At 39.1% G+C, this 14,746-nt stretch overlaps 1 protein-coding gene across 1 annotated transcript in view; it reads right to left on the reverse strand.

Annotated features, from left to right (window-relative positions):
* The window catches only part of FREM1 (FRAS1 related extracellular matrix 1), a 212,180-nt gene that overhangs the window by 130,857 nt on the left and 66,577 nt on the right, over window positions 1–14,746 (reverse strand). The window contains exons 10-14 of the mRNA XM_007956225.1: window positions 10,459–10,655; window positions 9,682–9,772; window positions 8,755–8,922; window positions 4,920–5,128; window positions 2,335–2,428 (exon numbers count right to left, since the gene is read on the reverse strand). Of these exons, the coding sequence (XP_007954416.1) occupies window positions 2,335–2,428; window positions 4,920–5,128; window positions 8,755–8,922; window positions 9,682–9,772; window positions 10,459–10,655 (759 nt within the window). The remainder of the gene's footprint in view (window positions 1–2,334; window positions 2,429–4,919; window positions 5,129–8,754; window positions 8,923–9,681; window positions 9,773–10,458; window positions 10,656–14,746) is intronic.

The raw sequence follows: 14,746 nt of genomic DNA on the forward strand, positions 1-14,746 counted from the left end.
AACAACAACAACACATCAACCAAAGTGATCTTGTTAAAGTGTGGATTTTAAGTCACTGCCCTGTGACAACATTTAGTGGCTTCTCAGAGCTTCTTTTAGATCTCTCCAGCCATAACCCATTCTCTGTGGTGCTCTTGCCACCCACTCCATTTTCACCCCAACATACCACATTGCCCCTATCTCAGAGCCTTTGCCTCATCTCTCTTCCACAGGCCTACTGTGCTCTTTGTTTAGCTAACTCCTCCTTCAGGTGCCAGTTCCATGTGGATTTCTCAGGGAATCGTTCCTGGATCACTTTGGAAGCCTTCTGTTATTTTACTCTCTTTTAGCACCTTGTTTATTGTAGAACACATCCAAATTTTAATTAATTATTTCAGTGGCAATATGCTTAATTCCTGTAAGCTGGCCTGTAGGCTCTAAAGAATAAGGACATTGATCATCTTCTTCATGATCATATCTCAAACCTCTAGCTTGGGACATAGATCACTGCCATCGAGTTGGATACGACTTACAGTGACCCCTCCTTGGGTTTCTGAGGCGGTATCACTACAGAAGTAGATTGCCTAACTTTCCTTCCAAGGAGTGGTTGGTGGCTTGAACCACCAGCCTTCTGGTTAGCAGTCAAATGTCTTAGGTACTATGTCACCAGAGCTTCCTGGGACATAGAAAGCACTTGTTAAATACTTGTTGAACGAATGAATGAATGTAACTATGTATATATGTCCTGATCACTCTGCTATTTTAAAAGGTTCCTGGGTGGTGCTTGGCTACTAAGTGAAAGATGGGTGATTTGAGTCCATCCAGAAGCACCTCGGAATGATCAGCTTCCAAAATGTCAGACATTGAAAACTCTATGGAGCACAGTTCTCTTACACATATGGGGTTGCCATGTGTTGGAATCAACTTGATGGCAACAGGAAAAAGTCTATAACAATATGAAATGATGTGTAAATTTTCATTTAATGGGTAGGGAATGCAAGCTCCCAGGTTTAATGACTGAATCAAAGGTAAAAAAGCACACTATATTCTCTATTTTCTATTAGCTGCTTAGGAAACAAGATCTTTGTTCAGGTCCTCTGAACACACTTATTAAAAACTTTATTGTTTTTCTTGACTTGTCTAAGGAGTCTCACCAATAAATTCCATGATGGCCATCTTGTATCAATTCACAAAAACATCTCAGCTTTCAACTGGACAATAAAGTTCAAAAACAATAGAATTAAGACCATTCCTCCTGCCTAAAAAATCCCAAATATCTGTCCACAAATTGTCTGTACCTCTGAATGACTTTAAGGACCATGTCTTTTTGTTTAAAGAGTAACAATAAACAGATTGTTTTTCTAAAGTCACTGCTTATTGTCAGTAATCAGAAGATAAACTTGGATGAAGACAAGGTGGTTTCCCCCCTGAAATTTGCTTTTCAGAGGGAAAAACAATTCAGAAAATCTTTCTCTATATGTAAAAGTCTAACAATCAAGAAAAATTTCACCTCAGGAGGCAGTGAATTTATGTTAATGAGGGAGGAACAATTCAGAAAAGGAGGGTGAGAATGGGGGCACAACTTGAAGAACGCAATCAATGCCACTGAGTTGTATGTGCAGAAACTGTTAATTGGTGTATGTTTTGCTATATATTCTCTATAGCAGTAACAACAAAGTAAATACTTTTTTTAAAGAACTAAAAAAAAAGAAAAAGAAAAGTCTCATTTCTGAAGCTGAAATAACATATTCTTCTGCACCTAGACCTCAAAGGCTAGCCAGAAAATGAAAAGATAGGGGCTCTTCACTGTACAAGCATTCCTTGGCGATACTGCAGATTCAGTTCCAGACCACCGCAATAAAGCGAATATCTCAATAAAATGAGTCACATGAATTTTTTGGCTTCCTAATGCACAGAAAAATTATGTTTACACTATACTATAGTCTATTAAGTGTGCAATAGCATTATGAAAATGTTTGAAATATCATGAGAGCTACCAAAATTTGACACAAAGACACAGAGTAGGCACATAGTGTTGGATAAATGGCACCTGATTGTTAAATATTTTGAGTGTTACAATTCATAAAAATTATGAGTATTTTATACATAGAACCAGTTACCATTTAAATTGAGTATCAGAGTTTCAGGTAAATAACATCTTCAAATAAATTGGAAAGAGAAGGAAGAGTATACCCATTTCACCAACACAACTTTACTCTCAGAGACGTACAAAGATGTGAGTAGGCATCCTCTTGCCTTGGAATCCTTGTGTTTCACTTTCTATCAGAGCCCTAAGAAGTTTCCAAACCAGAAGTTTCCTTTCTCTCTGACCCAGGAAGGAAAGCTTCTACTCACCTGGATGTGTAGAACAAATTCTACAGAATTTGTGCCATCCGTGACCTCCAAGAGTACGTCATCCTGAAAAATCTCAGACCCATCATGCTGGTACCTATGGGGATAATAGTTGTCACTTAAACCTCCAGCCCACTGTGGGAGTCCTTTGAGATGAGCAATAAAAGGGCTCATCCCTGGACTTGGCCTTGAGAGGCTATGTTTGTGTGTTCAAAAACAAACAAAACAAAACAAAAACCAATATAATCATGAAGGTACATATTTAACTACTGAAGAGTCTCTGAATATAAGATTTCTCGCCACAGAAAAATGGGTTTTATATATTTATAATTTGTCCCCAAATCAAAAAGTAGTCTTTCAAGTTGCCACTGTGATCATTGGAATCATTTGGCACAGCTCTGCCTCCTGGTAAAATACACTGGCTGGGACCAGGAGACCCCGAGAATGAGTAGTAAAAGGGGACAGTGAGACCTTGGGTGGCTTTTGATTATTTCTGCCTCCTTTCCCCTTTTCAAGGCTAGTCCTTCTACCTGCGCTTGGTCCCCCTTCAGTTATTCCCCCAAAACTTGCTCTGTGAATTACTGCCTCTCTCCTACCTTTTCCCCTTTTTCATTTACAAGCTCTCTTCCTCTAAATCTATAAACATCTTTGAATCTTGTTCAGTCTTAAAAATACTTTGTCTTGGTCTAGGCTTGGCACTACCTCCCTTTAATTTTCAGCTATGTTTCTTAAAAGAATTGTCTCATTTTATGCTTTCTATTTTCAGCCCACTACAGGGTACCTGGTAAATTCTAAATATCTGTTAAATTAAATTGTGCCAAAGTTTTTAGTATGCCAATGATCTGCTTAAGATACAGGAATGAAAATAACTCCCAAGGATTGGGGGGTAAAAAAAAGCATAGTATATTGAACATACAAAATATTTACATATGGAAAAAATAATCCCAAGGCCAAAGGGTATTTATTCACAACTATTCTCACTCATAGGATGAGTGGGATTCAGGTTTGGGATTCCATTCCAATGGTAAGAAAGGCCTATACCCCATATCCCTCCCACAAACTGTCTCCTAAGCTTTATTTTGGTATCCTCTCAATTGTTTTAATTACTAATCCATTGACATGTATATAACATACTAATCTCAGTTTCCATGCCAATGCACCTAAAAGGGCTAGTGGGTCTAAAGATATTTTGGTCCAAGGATGTAAATGTGGAGCCAAGCAGGTAATTTTTTCAAAACTTTACTTCCTCTATACACTAATAGTGATCTTGGGAATATTTCTCAGTGTCTTTGAACCTTTGTTTCTTCAACCGTAGTATTAGACTACAACCATCTACTATGTTGGGCTTGATTTCTGGGAAGCTTAAACGTAAAAACATAACTGCAAGCCCCAGCACAGTGCTTGAATTATATATGTATTGGCAAATGTTGGTACTTTTCCTCCTACCCATCATTCACTCCCTAGAAAGAATTATCTAAACAGAACCCTCTTTCTAACATGTAGTTGAGAGCTGCATTTTTTAAAAAATCCCACAGCACTAAGTTTAACAGGCAGAGGAGCCTCAGTTTATTTCCCACAAATCCACAACACCAAGAAGAGTCTTTCAATAGAAGGTGACATCTCCAACTTTCCCCTGGACTGGTACACAATGAAAGGATCATAAACTCACTCTACCTAGGGGCATGGGTTGGTCTGGCTGGGACTGAAAATCAACAATGTTAACTAAACTGTGGAAATTCAACTGCTCTTCCTTTGCACATATCCTAGTTCCTAGTCAAGTGTGGAACTAAGCATTGGATGCCTAATGCCTCTTATTATAGTTTATCAGAAGAGCCAAAATTTCCATTTATAACTTGAACTTACAAAGTGGGAAATTAGCCAGTATGTCTGTTTGCTTGACCACTGCTTTTGCATTATTTCCCAGAGAAGTTATTTTACTAGATTTTGGAGAAAAGTATCTTACAGAATTGCATTAAGTAGAAGAAACAAGAGATGAGGGGAATTGCTGTGGTATCATAAGGCAGGGATTGCTCCGTTCCTGATGGACAGAGATTCGAGAATTACTCCATGCCCCACCTATACAGCTCACTCTACTTATCCACCTGCAAATCCCAATCACACAAAACAGAATAAAAGAATTGTACCAAAATACACTAAAGACACATTGGTCAACAGAGTTCTATCCCAGAGTTTGTAGAGTTACGAAATTAGCTTTACTGAGAGTCAAGTGTAATTGTGTTGATTAGTCTCAGAGTATAGTTCAGTCTGTATTCATCTAGCATGACCATCAACTTCTGTGATATGTGCAGTTTCGGCAAGTTTAATATTTACGATGGTCATTCATTACTTTTTGCTGTTCCAACATCCATGAAGTCTTTCCCACTAGTATGGCAAGCCAGAGGGGAAAAAAATACCTGGAGGTCAATGAAAAATGTGTAATTTCTTACCTTAAGCTGACCTTTTGAAAGTATTAAATGGCATCTTGGTACCCCTGCAAGAATTGGACATATTTTCTCTTATTCTGCCTCACACTGGATGCAGATGGGGAGCCAAGGCACATGAAGGAAAAAGCAATTGAAAGTTCTAACCTAATTTTTAAGGCATGGAGGTCTCCCCAAGAAAATGTGCTCCCTGTGTATAGAGGAAATCCATTAAGTTCCACCCTTCCATGGAGAGGTGGTCTCTGGAGGAAGAGATAGATATTGTCCAGCTTGGTATCCACATCAGAAACCAGAATGTGTTCCGTGCTCATGACACATTGACCTCCCTCAGCCACTCTCAGAGGGTTAGTAAATACCTAGGAAAAAAAAAAAAAAAAAGGAAACGTTCAGCCTGTTCCAAGAGGTATCCCTGAAGACCCGTTCCAATCTCCATTGCCTCTGATTCCAACTCATGGCAACCCCATTGGAGTAGAACCATGCTGCAAAGTGTTTCCAATGGCTGATTTTCAGACACAGATCATCAGATATCTTCTGTGGCACCTCTGGTAGACTTGAACCTTTAATCTTTCAGTTAGCAGCCAAGTACACTAACCATTTGTAGCACCAAGGATTCTATCTCTGAATATAGAGCTAAGTAAATCAATATACAATTTCCAGTACAATCTTTATTTTGTCAAGAATGTGGTATGGGGACAAATTTATAGCTAGACATTTGGCAAAAAAAAAAAAAAAAGTTTTTACTAAATGTTTTCAACTTCTAAATATTGATAAATAAAAAGAACCAAGACAGAGCTCTGAACCAGAAAATATCCACATTTCATTTATCTCAGGTCCTGTGGTTACTATTTGTAATGCTAAATGAGAAAAGAACTTTCACCTTCATGTACACACTGACCACTGCTTGGCACACGTATACTTTAATCTACAAAATAAACAAAACTATGTTAAATTCCCCTAGGGAATTTGGATCCTGCTCTTTTTTCACCATAAAAATTCTTAAATGATAGAGATATTGAATGGAGACTTGTAAGCTTCAGTTGTAGTATTTTGTTTTAGATTGAAGATTCCATACGAAATGGACTTATTCAAACATTGGAATCAAATGTCAGTGACATTAAGATAATTTTCTCTAAGAAAAATCAAATGCTCAACTAACTAATGATTCATTTATAAGTGAAAAGCAAGCTAGAATGGCTTGGGGTATTTTATCACCATGCTGATAGCTGGTAAGACATCTTCCATCATCAAATAAGTTTAGAAAATGGTTACATATAATATTTTCACCTTGAAGATTTATAAGGCACATAAGCATATTCAAGACCCTGAAATCCTGCCGCAGGAAAACCTGTTAACTTTTTTAGCCCCAAAGTCCCCCAAATTGACATACGGATGGAAGTGAGCAGATATAGCAAATCCTGGGCTGTGAGGCATCTCCAGATGGTCCAGGAGGAGTGTCCTCCTGCTGCGGGCGCACAGCCTTCTCCAAAGAAGTAGCTCCCTCTTCCAAGCAGCTGGTGCTCCAGAAAGGAGAAAGCACCCAGAGGAAAGACTTGAGGAAGAGGAAGATGGAGGAACGGGTAAGGGAAAGGGAAGTGGGCAGGTGAAGCAGTGGCAGATCCTTGCCCTGTTCTGTCCACTGGGCACACTGTGAAGTGGAACTCAATTCCACAGCTGTCAGAACACCTATCTATTTGCCAAGGGCATTCTCCTGGATCACATCTCCAGGACCTATAACCCTGAGATAGTTGCCTCTCCTCTTTAATAAACTACTTACACCAGCAAAGGTAAACCCAAAGACAGTGGCCTTCTCATCCTATAGCCACCCCTATCCATCCTTTACAAGCATCTCATTCTCATTTTACCAAACCTACATTTTCACTGCATGTAAGAGTGAGAAAGATAAAGAGCTCTTATTTAGCGAGAGTTATGGGTAGTGCGAACAGTTTACATATTCAACTGCTAACCAGAAGGTTGGAGGTTTGAGTCCAGCCAGAGGTGCCTTGGAAGAAAGGCCTAGCAACCTACTTCCAAAAACTCAGCCATTGAAAACCCTATGCAGCATAGTTCTACTTTGACACATAGGGTCACTATGAATCAGAATTGACCTGACAGCAACTGATTTTATTATCTAGCCTCATTTTCCCCTGAATTGCATCAATTAATATCCTGAGATGTTGATGTTCCAAGGAATATACTTTGCTATTTAAAATGATTAAAAATAATATTTAGGGAAACTTTCAAAAGAATAAAAGCTTGCTTCCACTCATTAACCCTTAGCTTCTCAGACCCTGCCTGCACCCAGTGCTCAGGTTTCAGGGACTTCAGTGATCTTAGTATCAAAACCTTCTTCAGGTACCACTCAACCAGCTGGCTGTCAGTAGAAACTCCATATCAGAAAATGGCTTTTGGGACTGGCTTCACTGATGCTACAGATTTAGTTTTATTTTCTAATACCCTCAGTTCTCTAAAATACTATTTCTCTTGTTCATATTCTCTTAAAAAAAAAAAAAAGGCAGAAGTCGCTGATGCCACATCCTCATAACTATTTGATGTGTCTTTAAAGGAAGGCCACTTTTCATGTCACTCTTTTTAAGTTTCTTCACAAATTATCCTTCTCTTGTCAGAGGCTTGAATTTTTTTGCATGAAAGAACATTTCTCCATTATTTTTCTGGCAAAAGCTTTAGTGTCTTTGGATACTGGGCTATTTCAGAGCCTGTATTTCATGCACAGAAAAGGATGGTCTGAATAAAATCTAATAAAGTAAACTCAACAAAGGATTCTAAACCATTTTCACCACAAATATGATCTGCCCTGAGAAGAGGAAAATATGAAAGAATAGAATGAGTTTAGATTCTTCTGTGTGAGCTATTTGGCTCTTCTTCTGATAGACTGCAAGCAACTCAAGGACTTAAGGTTCAGGGCAGTGATGTAGATGAGTGTAGTGAGCTAGGTGGGACTGTGGTGAGCTGGGGAACAAAAACACTGTCCAACTCCTGCCATTGAGTTTGTGAACTCAGCATGTCAGAGCTTCCACATTTTCAAGAGAAGCCAGAAATCTTCCAATGTGTAAGAGTTTGTTGTTACTTATTTTAAGACATTGCTTAAGCCCATCAGAACACTTGTGTGGGTGAGTAAGTGCCCTGGGCCCTCAGCACGAAGCTTCTGCCCCACAACCCTATACAGATGTAGAGATGATGAGGACTGACCAAGAAAGAGAACACCTGTGCTTTCCTGGTCATATTCCAGACAGATACTCGGGATGGTGATCTCTTGCCCTAGGGAGGAGGCATGTATAGGTTCTGGTCCCCTCTGGCTTGTAAGGAACCGGCCATGATATTTTTGTCTTTCTGTTTTTAAAAGAAAAAAAAATGAGTGCAGCCCTAGTCACACTAATTAAGTCTAGCACTCTGATGAAGGGCGGGTAGGCAGGCAATGAAACAAACTCTCAGTATAAATCTCAACCTCCTAGATGAGATGCAAAAGATAGCACTGTCTTTTTAGTTCTGTTTTAATGAGAGACCCAAGTTCTTCAAGGCTTACATAAACATTGGGCAGTGGGATAGGACAGGATGGAAGTTTCCATCTTAGTTCACTTTGGAAATTTAAGAGCTTTTTTGGATTACAGAGCAGCATAGCTGGCCTGTGGTAAAAACAAATAAGACCTTCTGGTTGCTAAGAGACTCATAATTTAATCCATTTCTTCTAATCAACACATGAAACTCAATAGAAAGGAAATGAAATTAAAGAGATTTTGAGAAAGCTTTGAAAATAATGCCAAATTTAGCAACTAAGACATTTCACCTTTTAGATAGATAGCCCCTTGAGAGGTGAAAGAGTCCCTGCTTTTTATACAACACTATAGCTGGAATATAAAAGAAGTTCTTTAAAATAGCCTAAGTAAAAGTACTTTCCAGAAACTCTTAAAGTTTCTTTTTTAAGTCCTCTTTTCTTTTCTTCCTCCATATCAAACAGTGTACATACCTCAGGAATCTGATTGTCCACTGGGAGAATGGTGATGTTAAAGCAGATCCCATGCAAAGTGCCACCATGTTGGTTACTGACAGAAAATGTGAACTGGACATGTCGGAGATGAGGGCCTATGTCTTGCATGGGTGGCATGTAGGCCACTTTCATATAGTTCACAGCATGCTGCAAAGCAAAGCAAGGTGGATATGTGAGTATAAGAATCGTGAACTTTCAGACAATCAGGTCCCAGAGAACTGTCACGTTAATTGATATCGAACACCATCATCAATTTGAAGAGTTCAGTGAGTTCTATTTTATAAATTGCATTTTCTATAAATCAGTAGAGAAAAGGAAATTTAAAAACTTAGGTAAATTTCCATGGATCCAAGTGCTTAAAGCCACCCAATTCTATGAAAGATAGCAGATTAGCTGTGTGATATTGGTCAAGCTGCTTAACTTTGATAGCCCTTTGTTTCCTTATCTGTATAATGAATAAAATAATAAACTGATAGTAGATACCACATAGGGTTGACATACACATTTACAACCTATAACTACAATGAAGTTACTACCAAACTACAGGGTTAGACCCCTGTGGGGTCTATAGGAGTAGGAAGAGGGCTGGTGAAGGATTTTGGATGGTAGTAGGAGATTGAGTGAACTGAATTTGGCAGAATAAAAACTTATTCACCAAGTCCCCAAATCAGAATCCCACTGCTTGTAAAACAATGCAAAATCCTGTGGTGAATTATGACAAGATTTTGAAATCATATCCATCTTGATCAAACATTTTCACATAGATGTTGCCTGTTTAGTGGAAATGAACAGGCAGCATTTGTGACATACATCAAAGGCCAACCTTCTTGATCACAACACTAGCAGGGCTATATCTTTTCAAATGACACCTAATCACATTTGTCAATATTTAGCATATTATCATACCTGAGTGAATGACCTCAGCCTCAGGGCAGTAGGATTTTTGGTTAGCTTTGGTATGCTGTCCACCAGGAATAACTTCCCAGCATCTAAATGTCTGAACAGAAATATTTATTCAAATTAGCAAGTTTTCCAGGTAAGAAAAATTAAATCAAATAGTCAACCACCAAGTTTCCAATACATAAAGGACCTCACCATGAGAAGAAATCACATGTTCCATCTTTATAATACCCCTTTATTTTGGGGAAGGGGAAGTCCAATATCATCAATGCCCTTCCCATCATGAATGCAATAAGCATGCACAGAATTTTCTGCCTTCACATCATGAATGGGAATCATTATTCTCATCCTAAAAATGATTCTTTGCAATCATGTATATGACATTAGCCTAAGGTATATTCATGCAACTTTTCTTGGTTGGGATCATAGAATCTGACCATTTCATGGCCTACGATAAGTAAAAATAATCTTATGAGAACCACAGTCAATTTTGCTGAAAAGGAAAAAGAATATTCTCTTTAGAAAAGGGAAATAAAGGGTTATTTTAAGTCTACCTAAATTAAAGATTCCACAAACTGCTGGTCACTTACCAATTAGTACAGCTTTTGAAAGGAAGTGCATGATGTGTTTGAGATACAAGTAAATGCTAAATTGTGGGTATACATTCATGTCTGACTAAGTAAAGTAACTCAACTACAATACTATATACCAACATTTTCAATTCTCCAACCCTAAGCACAACCCACAACTAATAACCCAAGTGATGACTTCTTATGCAGATACCTGTGGCTAAAAGAAAAAAATGGAGGAGTCGTTATTGTGTAGAGCACCTCCCTGTCATATGATTCCATATCTATAAAATGTAGTTGTTTCTTAGTTATGTAGGCCACATCAGTTTCCTTGACAACCAAATGCCGAGAAACTCCAGGAGCTTCTTTTGGAAGTTGGTCATTCACTGGCATAATATGGATTGTCACCACCTGGAATGAAAATACTTGCACATTAATTTGAAACACCAAAGTTAAGGTAATTTTCATAAACTATAATGTATAACACAGGAAGTCCCCAGGTTATGAATGTCCAACTTACAGAATACTCCTTCTTTCCCTTTAATATTATGTAAATTGCCCTCACTTTGAAACAACATCCCTCAATCAAAACAAATTTTTCATCACAATCACCTTCATTTGCTGCCCATGCAGCTTTTAAATCATTGGAAAGCCTTCTAGCCTTTTCATGCACTAACCAAAGCCAAACCTACTGCCATAGAGCCAATTACTACTCATAGCAACCATATGGGACTGAGTAGGAGTTCTGGTGGTGTAGTGCCTAAGGCATTTAACTGCTAACCAGAAGGCTGGCGGTTCAATCTCACCAGCCACTCTTCAGAAGGAAGGCTGGGCAATCTACTTCCATAGTGATACTGTCTTGGAAACCCAAGGAGGAGTCACTGTGAGTTGGACCCAACTCGACGGCAGTGGGTAGTGTGTTAGAACTGCCCCTTTGGGTTCCCAAGGTTGTAAATCATATGGAAGCAGACTGCTACCTCTTCCTCCCATAGAGTGGCTTGTGGGTTCAAACTGATGACCTTTCAGTTAGCAGCTGAGCACTCTAACTGCTGCACCACCAGAGCTCTTTTTTTGGGGGGGGGGTACTAAAATAAGGCTAAATAAGAACTGTATGCATCTGGTCCAATTTACCTACAAATTCTTCAAGACACAGTTAAGAATAGATCTTGTTCATAACCTGAGGACTGCCTATATACTTCTGTTGAAATGATTCAGAAGTTATTAAGAGTATAAGCCAAAAATGGAATATATTCCATGCATTTTATATTATATTTTAAGAATATAGTTATTACAATTATAGGTTACCTAGTGATGAGCACTATAGAATGGGTGGCTAATACACAAAATATGTTTCTGATTTATTTCTGCATCTTCCTACTATCAACAACCTATGCATTCTTGGGTACGCCCTCCATTCAGTCACTGATTCTAGAATGAAAAGGGACATAACTTTTGGTTCCTCCTTATCTACCCATAGGAGCTCTGGTAACATAGTGCCTAAGGCACTTGACTGCTAACCAGAAGGCTGGCATTTCAAACCCACCAGCCACTCCTCGGAAGGAAGATGGGGCAATCTACTTCCGTAGTGATACTGCCTCGGAAACCCAAGGAGGGGTCGCTGTGAGTCGGGTCCTACTCGACGGCACATAACAACAACAACAACAACAACAAATATCTACCCATATATATCATGTCACCAAGGCTCAGAGTTTCCACTTTAAATATTTCCCTTACTGTAACCATATACCACCTTTCACCCCAAGGTGTCATTCCCACTATTAGTAGCCTAACTCAAGCTTTCATAATTTCTTCCTCAGATTATTACATCTTTCTAACTATTAGCCCTAATCTAAGAGCTAATCTAGAATTTTCACACCTCTAGGCAATCTACTTCCATAGTGATACTGCCTCAGAAACCCAAGGAGGGGTCGCTATAAGTCGAGTCCAACCCGATGGCACATAACAACAAACAACAACATGTGTTATCTTATTATTATTATTATTGTGCTTTGGGTGCAAATTTACAAAGCAAAATTTGTTTTACATTTAACAGTTCATGTACATTTGATTTCATGCCCTGATTACCATCCCTGACCATAACGTACTCTTCTCACCTCCCATTCCTGTGACCACCCCCTCCCTGGGCCCTTCTTATCTATGTACTCCTGTTTGTCCAGCTATTCTTCCATATGAGTGCTGCCCCCCTGGTGCCCCATGGCCAATTGCTCTAAGCAGCGTATCTCCCTAGAGCAGGTGGGTGCATCTCCCGGGTGGGTGTTCTGCATGTAAGTCTTTCTACTGTTGGGCTGAGAGCCAATCCTTGGGAGTGAGTCCAATCCTAGGCCTGAAGGGTATCCCAGAGCCATAGTCTTAGGGGTTCCACCAGACTCTATCCAACCAGTAATACTGGTCATTTTTGTGTTTTTGAATTTTGTTCCAAATTTTTCCTCCCTCTCTATCCAAGATCTCCAGTTTTGATCCCTTCCCGAGTGGTTGGCATTGGTAGCCAGGTACCATCTAGTTCTTCTGGTCTTGAGGTCCATCATATCACTGGACTAATTGCTTCCAAATGGCTTTCATTTTCTTCACTCTTTGATTTTTCTCTTACTCTTTGCTTCAGATGAGAGGAGACCAATAGTTGCATGGCCACTCGAAAGCTTTTAAGACCCCAGTCGCTATTCACCAAAGCAGGTTGTAGAACAAGATTTTTATTGAGCTTGGTGTCCTGAGTCAGCAGGCCCAGGGATTCTCTCTCTCAAGGTGTTTGGCTATCTCTGAGAGGTTACTCCAACTCTGACTTGTGTTCCTTCTATAATGAGTGTGGTGGCTAATTTAGTATCACTAGTATCTATGTAAGATTATCTTCAGCTAAATCTATCCTTGGTCTAGGGTACATTCCTGTTCACTGACCCCCACCTGATCTTCTCACTTGTCTATGCATTTATCTGTAACCTGGTGTTTGGTGTTAGTGGTGATGTGGTATTGTGCATATACTATTATTTGCCTCTGTTGTCTATATCTTATGTGCATGTTTCAGTGTCTTTCCTTTCCCCAGCATCATCATGCTGGTCACAGACTCTTTCCATACTGTCCCTCCCCTTACTCAACTCAGAGTGTGACCCTCAACTAGTCTGAAATTTTCCCTCTCTTTCCCTCCCATCTTGGGTAACCTACAAAGTGAGTATCCTTCCCTAAGTAAACCCTTTCCTGACCTTTTACAATAATGGGCTCATACAATATTTGTCCTTCTGCAACTACCTTGTTTGACTCAGCATAATAGCCTCCAAATTTATCCACATTGTGAGATGATTCACATATTCTTCATTATTCTTTAATGTAGCATAGTATTCCATTGTGTGAATGTACCATAGTTTGGTTATTCAATCATCTGTTGATGGGCATTTAGGATGTTTCCATCTCTTTGCTATAGTCAATTGTGCTGTGATGAATGTGCGTGTGCATAAGACTGTTTGTGTCCTGTCTCTCACCTCTTTAGGATTTATTCCTAGTAATGGAATTTCTGGATCAAATGGTATTTCTATTATCAGTTTTTTAAGGAAACACCATACCATTTTCCACAGTAGTTGTACCATTTTGCAGTCCCACCAGCAGTGTATGAGAGCTCCAATCTCTCCACAACTTTGCCAGAATTTGTTGTTTTCTGTCTTGTTGAACTTTGCTATTATTGCTGGGATGAGATGGTATCTCATTGTTGTTTTGATTTGCATCTCTCTAATGGATAATGATCGTGAGCATTTCCTCATGTGTTTGTTGAGTGCCAGTATATCATTTTTAGTGAAATGTCTGTTCATGTCCCTTGCCCATGTTTGAATTGCATTGTTTGTCTTTTTGGTGTCAAGGTGTTGAAGTTTTTTTTTTTATATATAAATTTTGGCAATAAGTCCTTTGTCAGATGTGTCAGAGCCAAATATTTTTTTCCCATTCTGTAGGTTCTCTTTTTACCTTTTGGAGAAGTCTTTCAATGTGTATAGGAATTTAATTTTTAAAAGATCCCAGTCATCTAGTCTCTCTTCCACTACCTGTACATTTTGGATTATGCTTCATAGTATATTTATGTCATAAATCAAGGCCTCTAGATTTGCCCCTATTTTATCTTTGATGAGCTATATAGTTTTGGGTTTTACATTTAAGTCTTTGATCCAACTTGAGTTTGTTTTTGTGTATGAGGTGAGGTATGGGTCTTGTTTCATTTTTCTGTAAGTGGATATCCAATTTGTGAGCACCATTTGTTATACAGGCTCTCTCTCCCTGCAGTATAGTAAATTACTTTGTGTGACTTTTCTACCCATAAGTCTTTGTAAACTCCAAGGTGGGATTCACTATGAGCAACTGAGGAGCTCCTGATTGCTGAAGGTGTCCACCTGGAGTATTTCTGTTGTGAGTGGCACAAAACAATGTTCTGGGAGGTGCCCACTCTCTCTCAGGTGCTTAGAGTTCTGATGCTATAATTGGCTAGTTTGACCACCCTGCGGGCTCTAAAG

The sequence above is a fragment of the Orycteropus afer genome, unplaced genomic scaffold (assembly GCF_000298275.1).
Source record: "Orycteropus afer afer isolate SDZICR_OR568_19922 unplaced genomic scaffold, OryAfe1.0 scaffold00584, whole genome shotgun sequence".
Lineage (NCBI taxonomy): Eukaryota > Metazoa > Chordata > Mammalia > Tubulidentata > Orycteropodidae > Orycteropus > Orycteropus afer.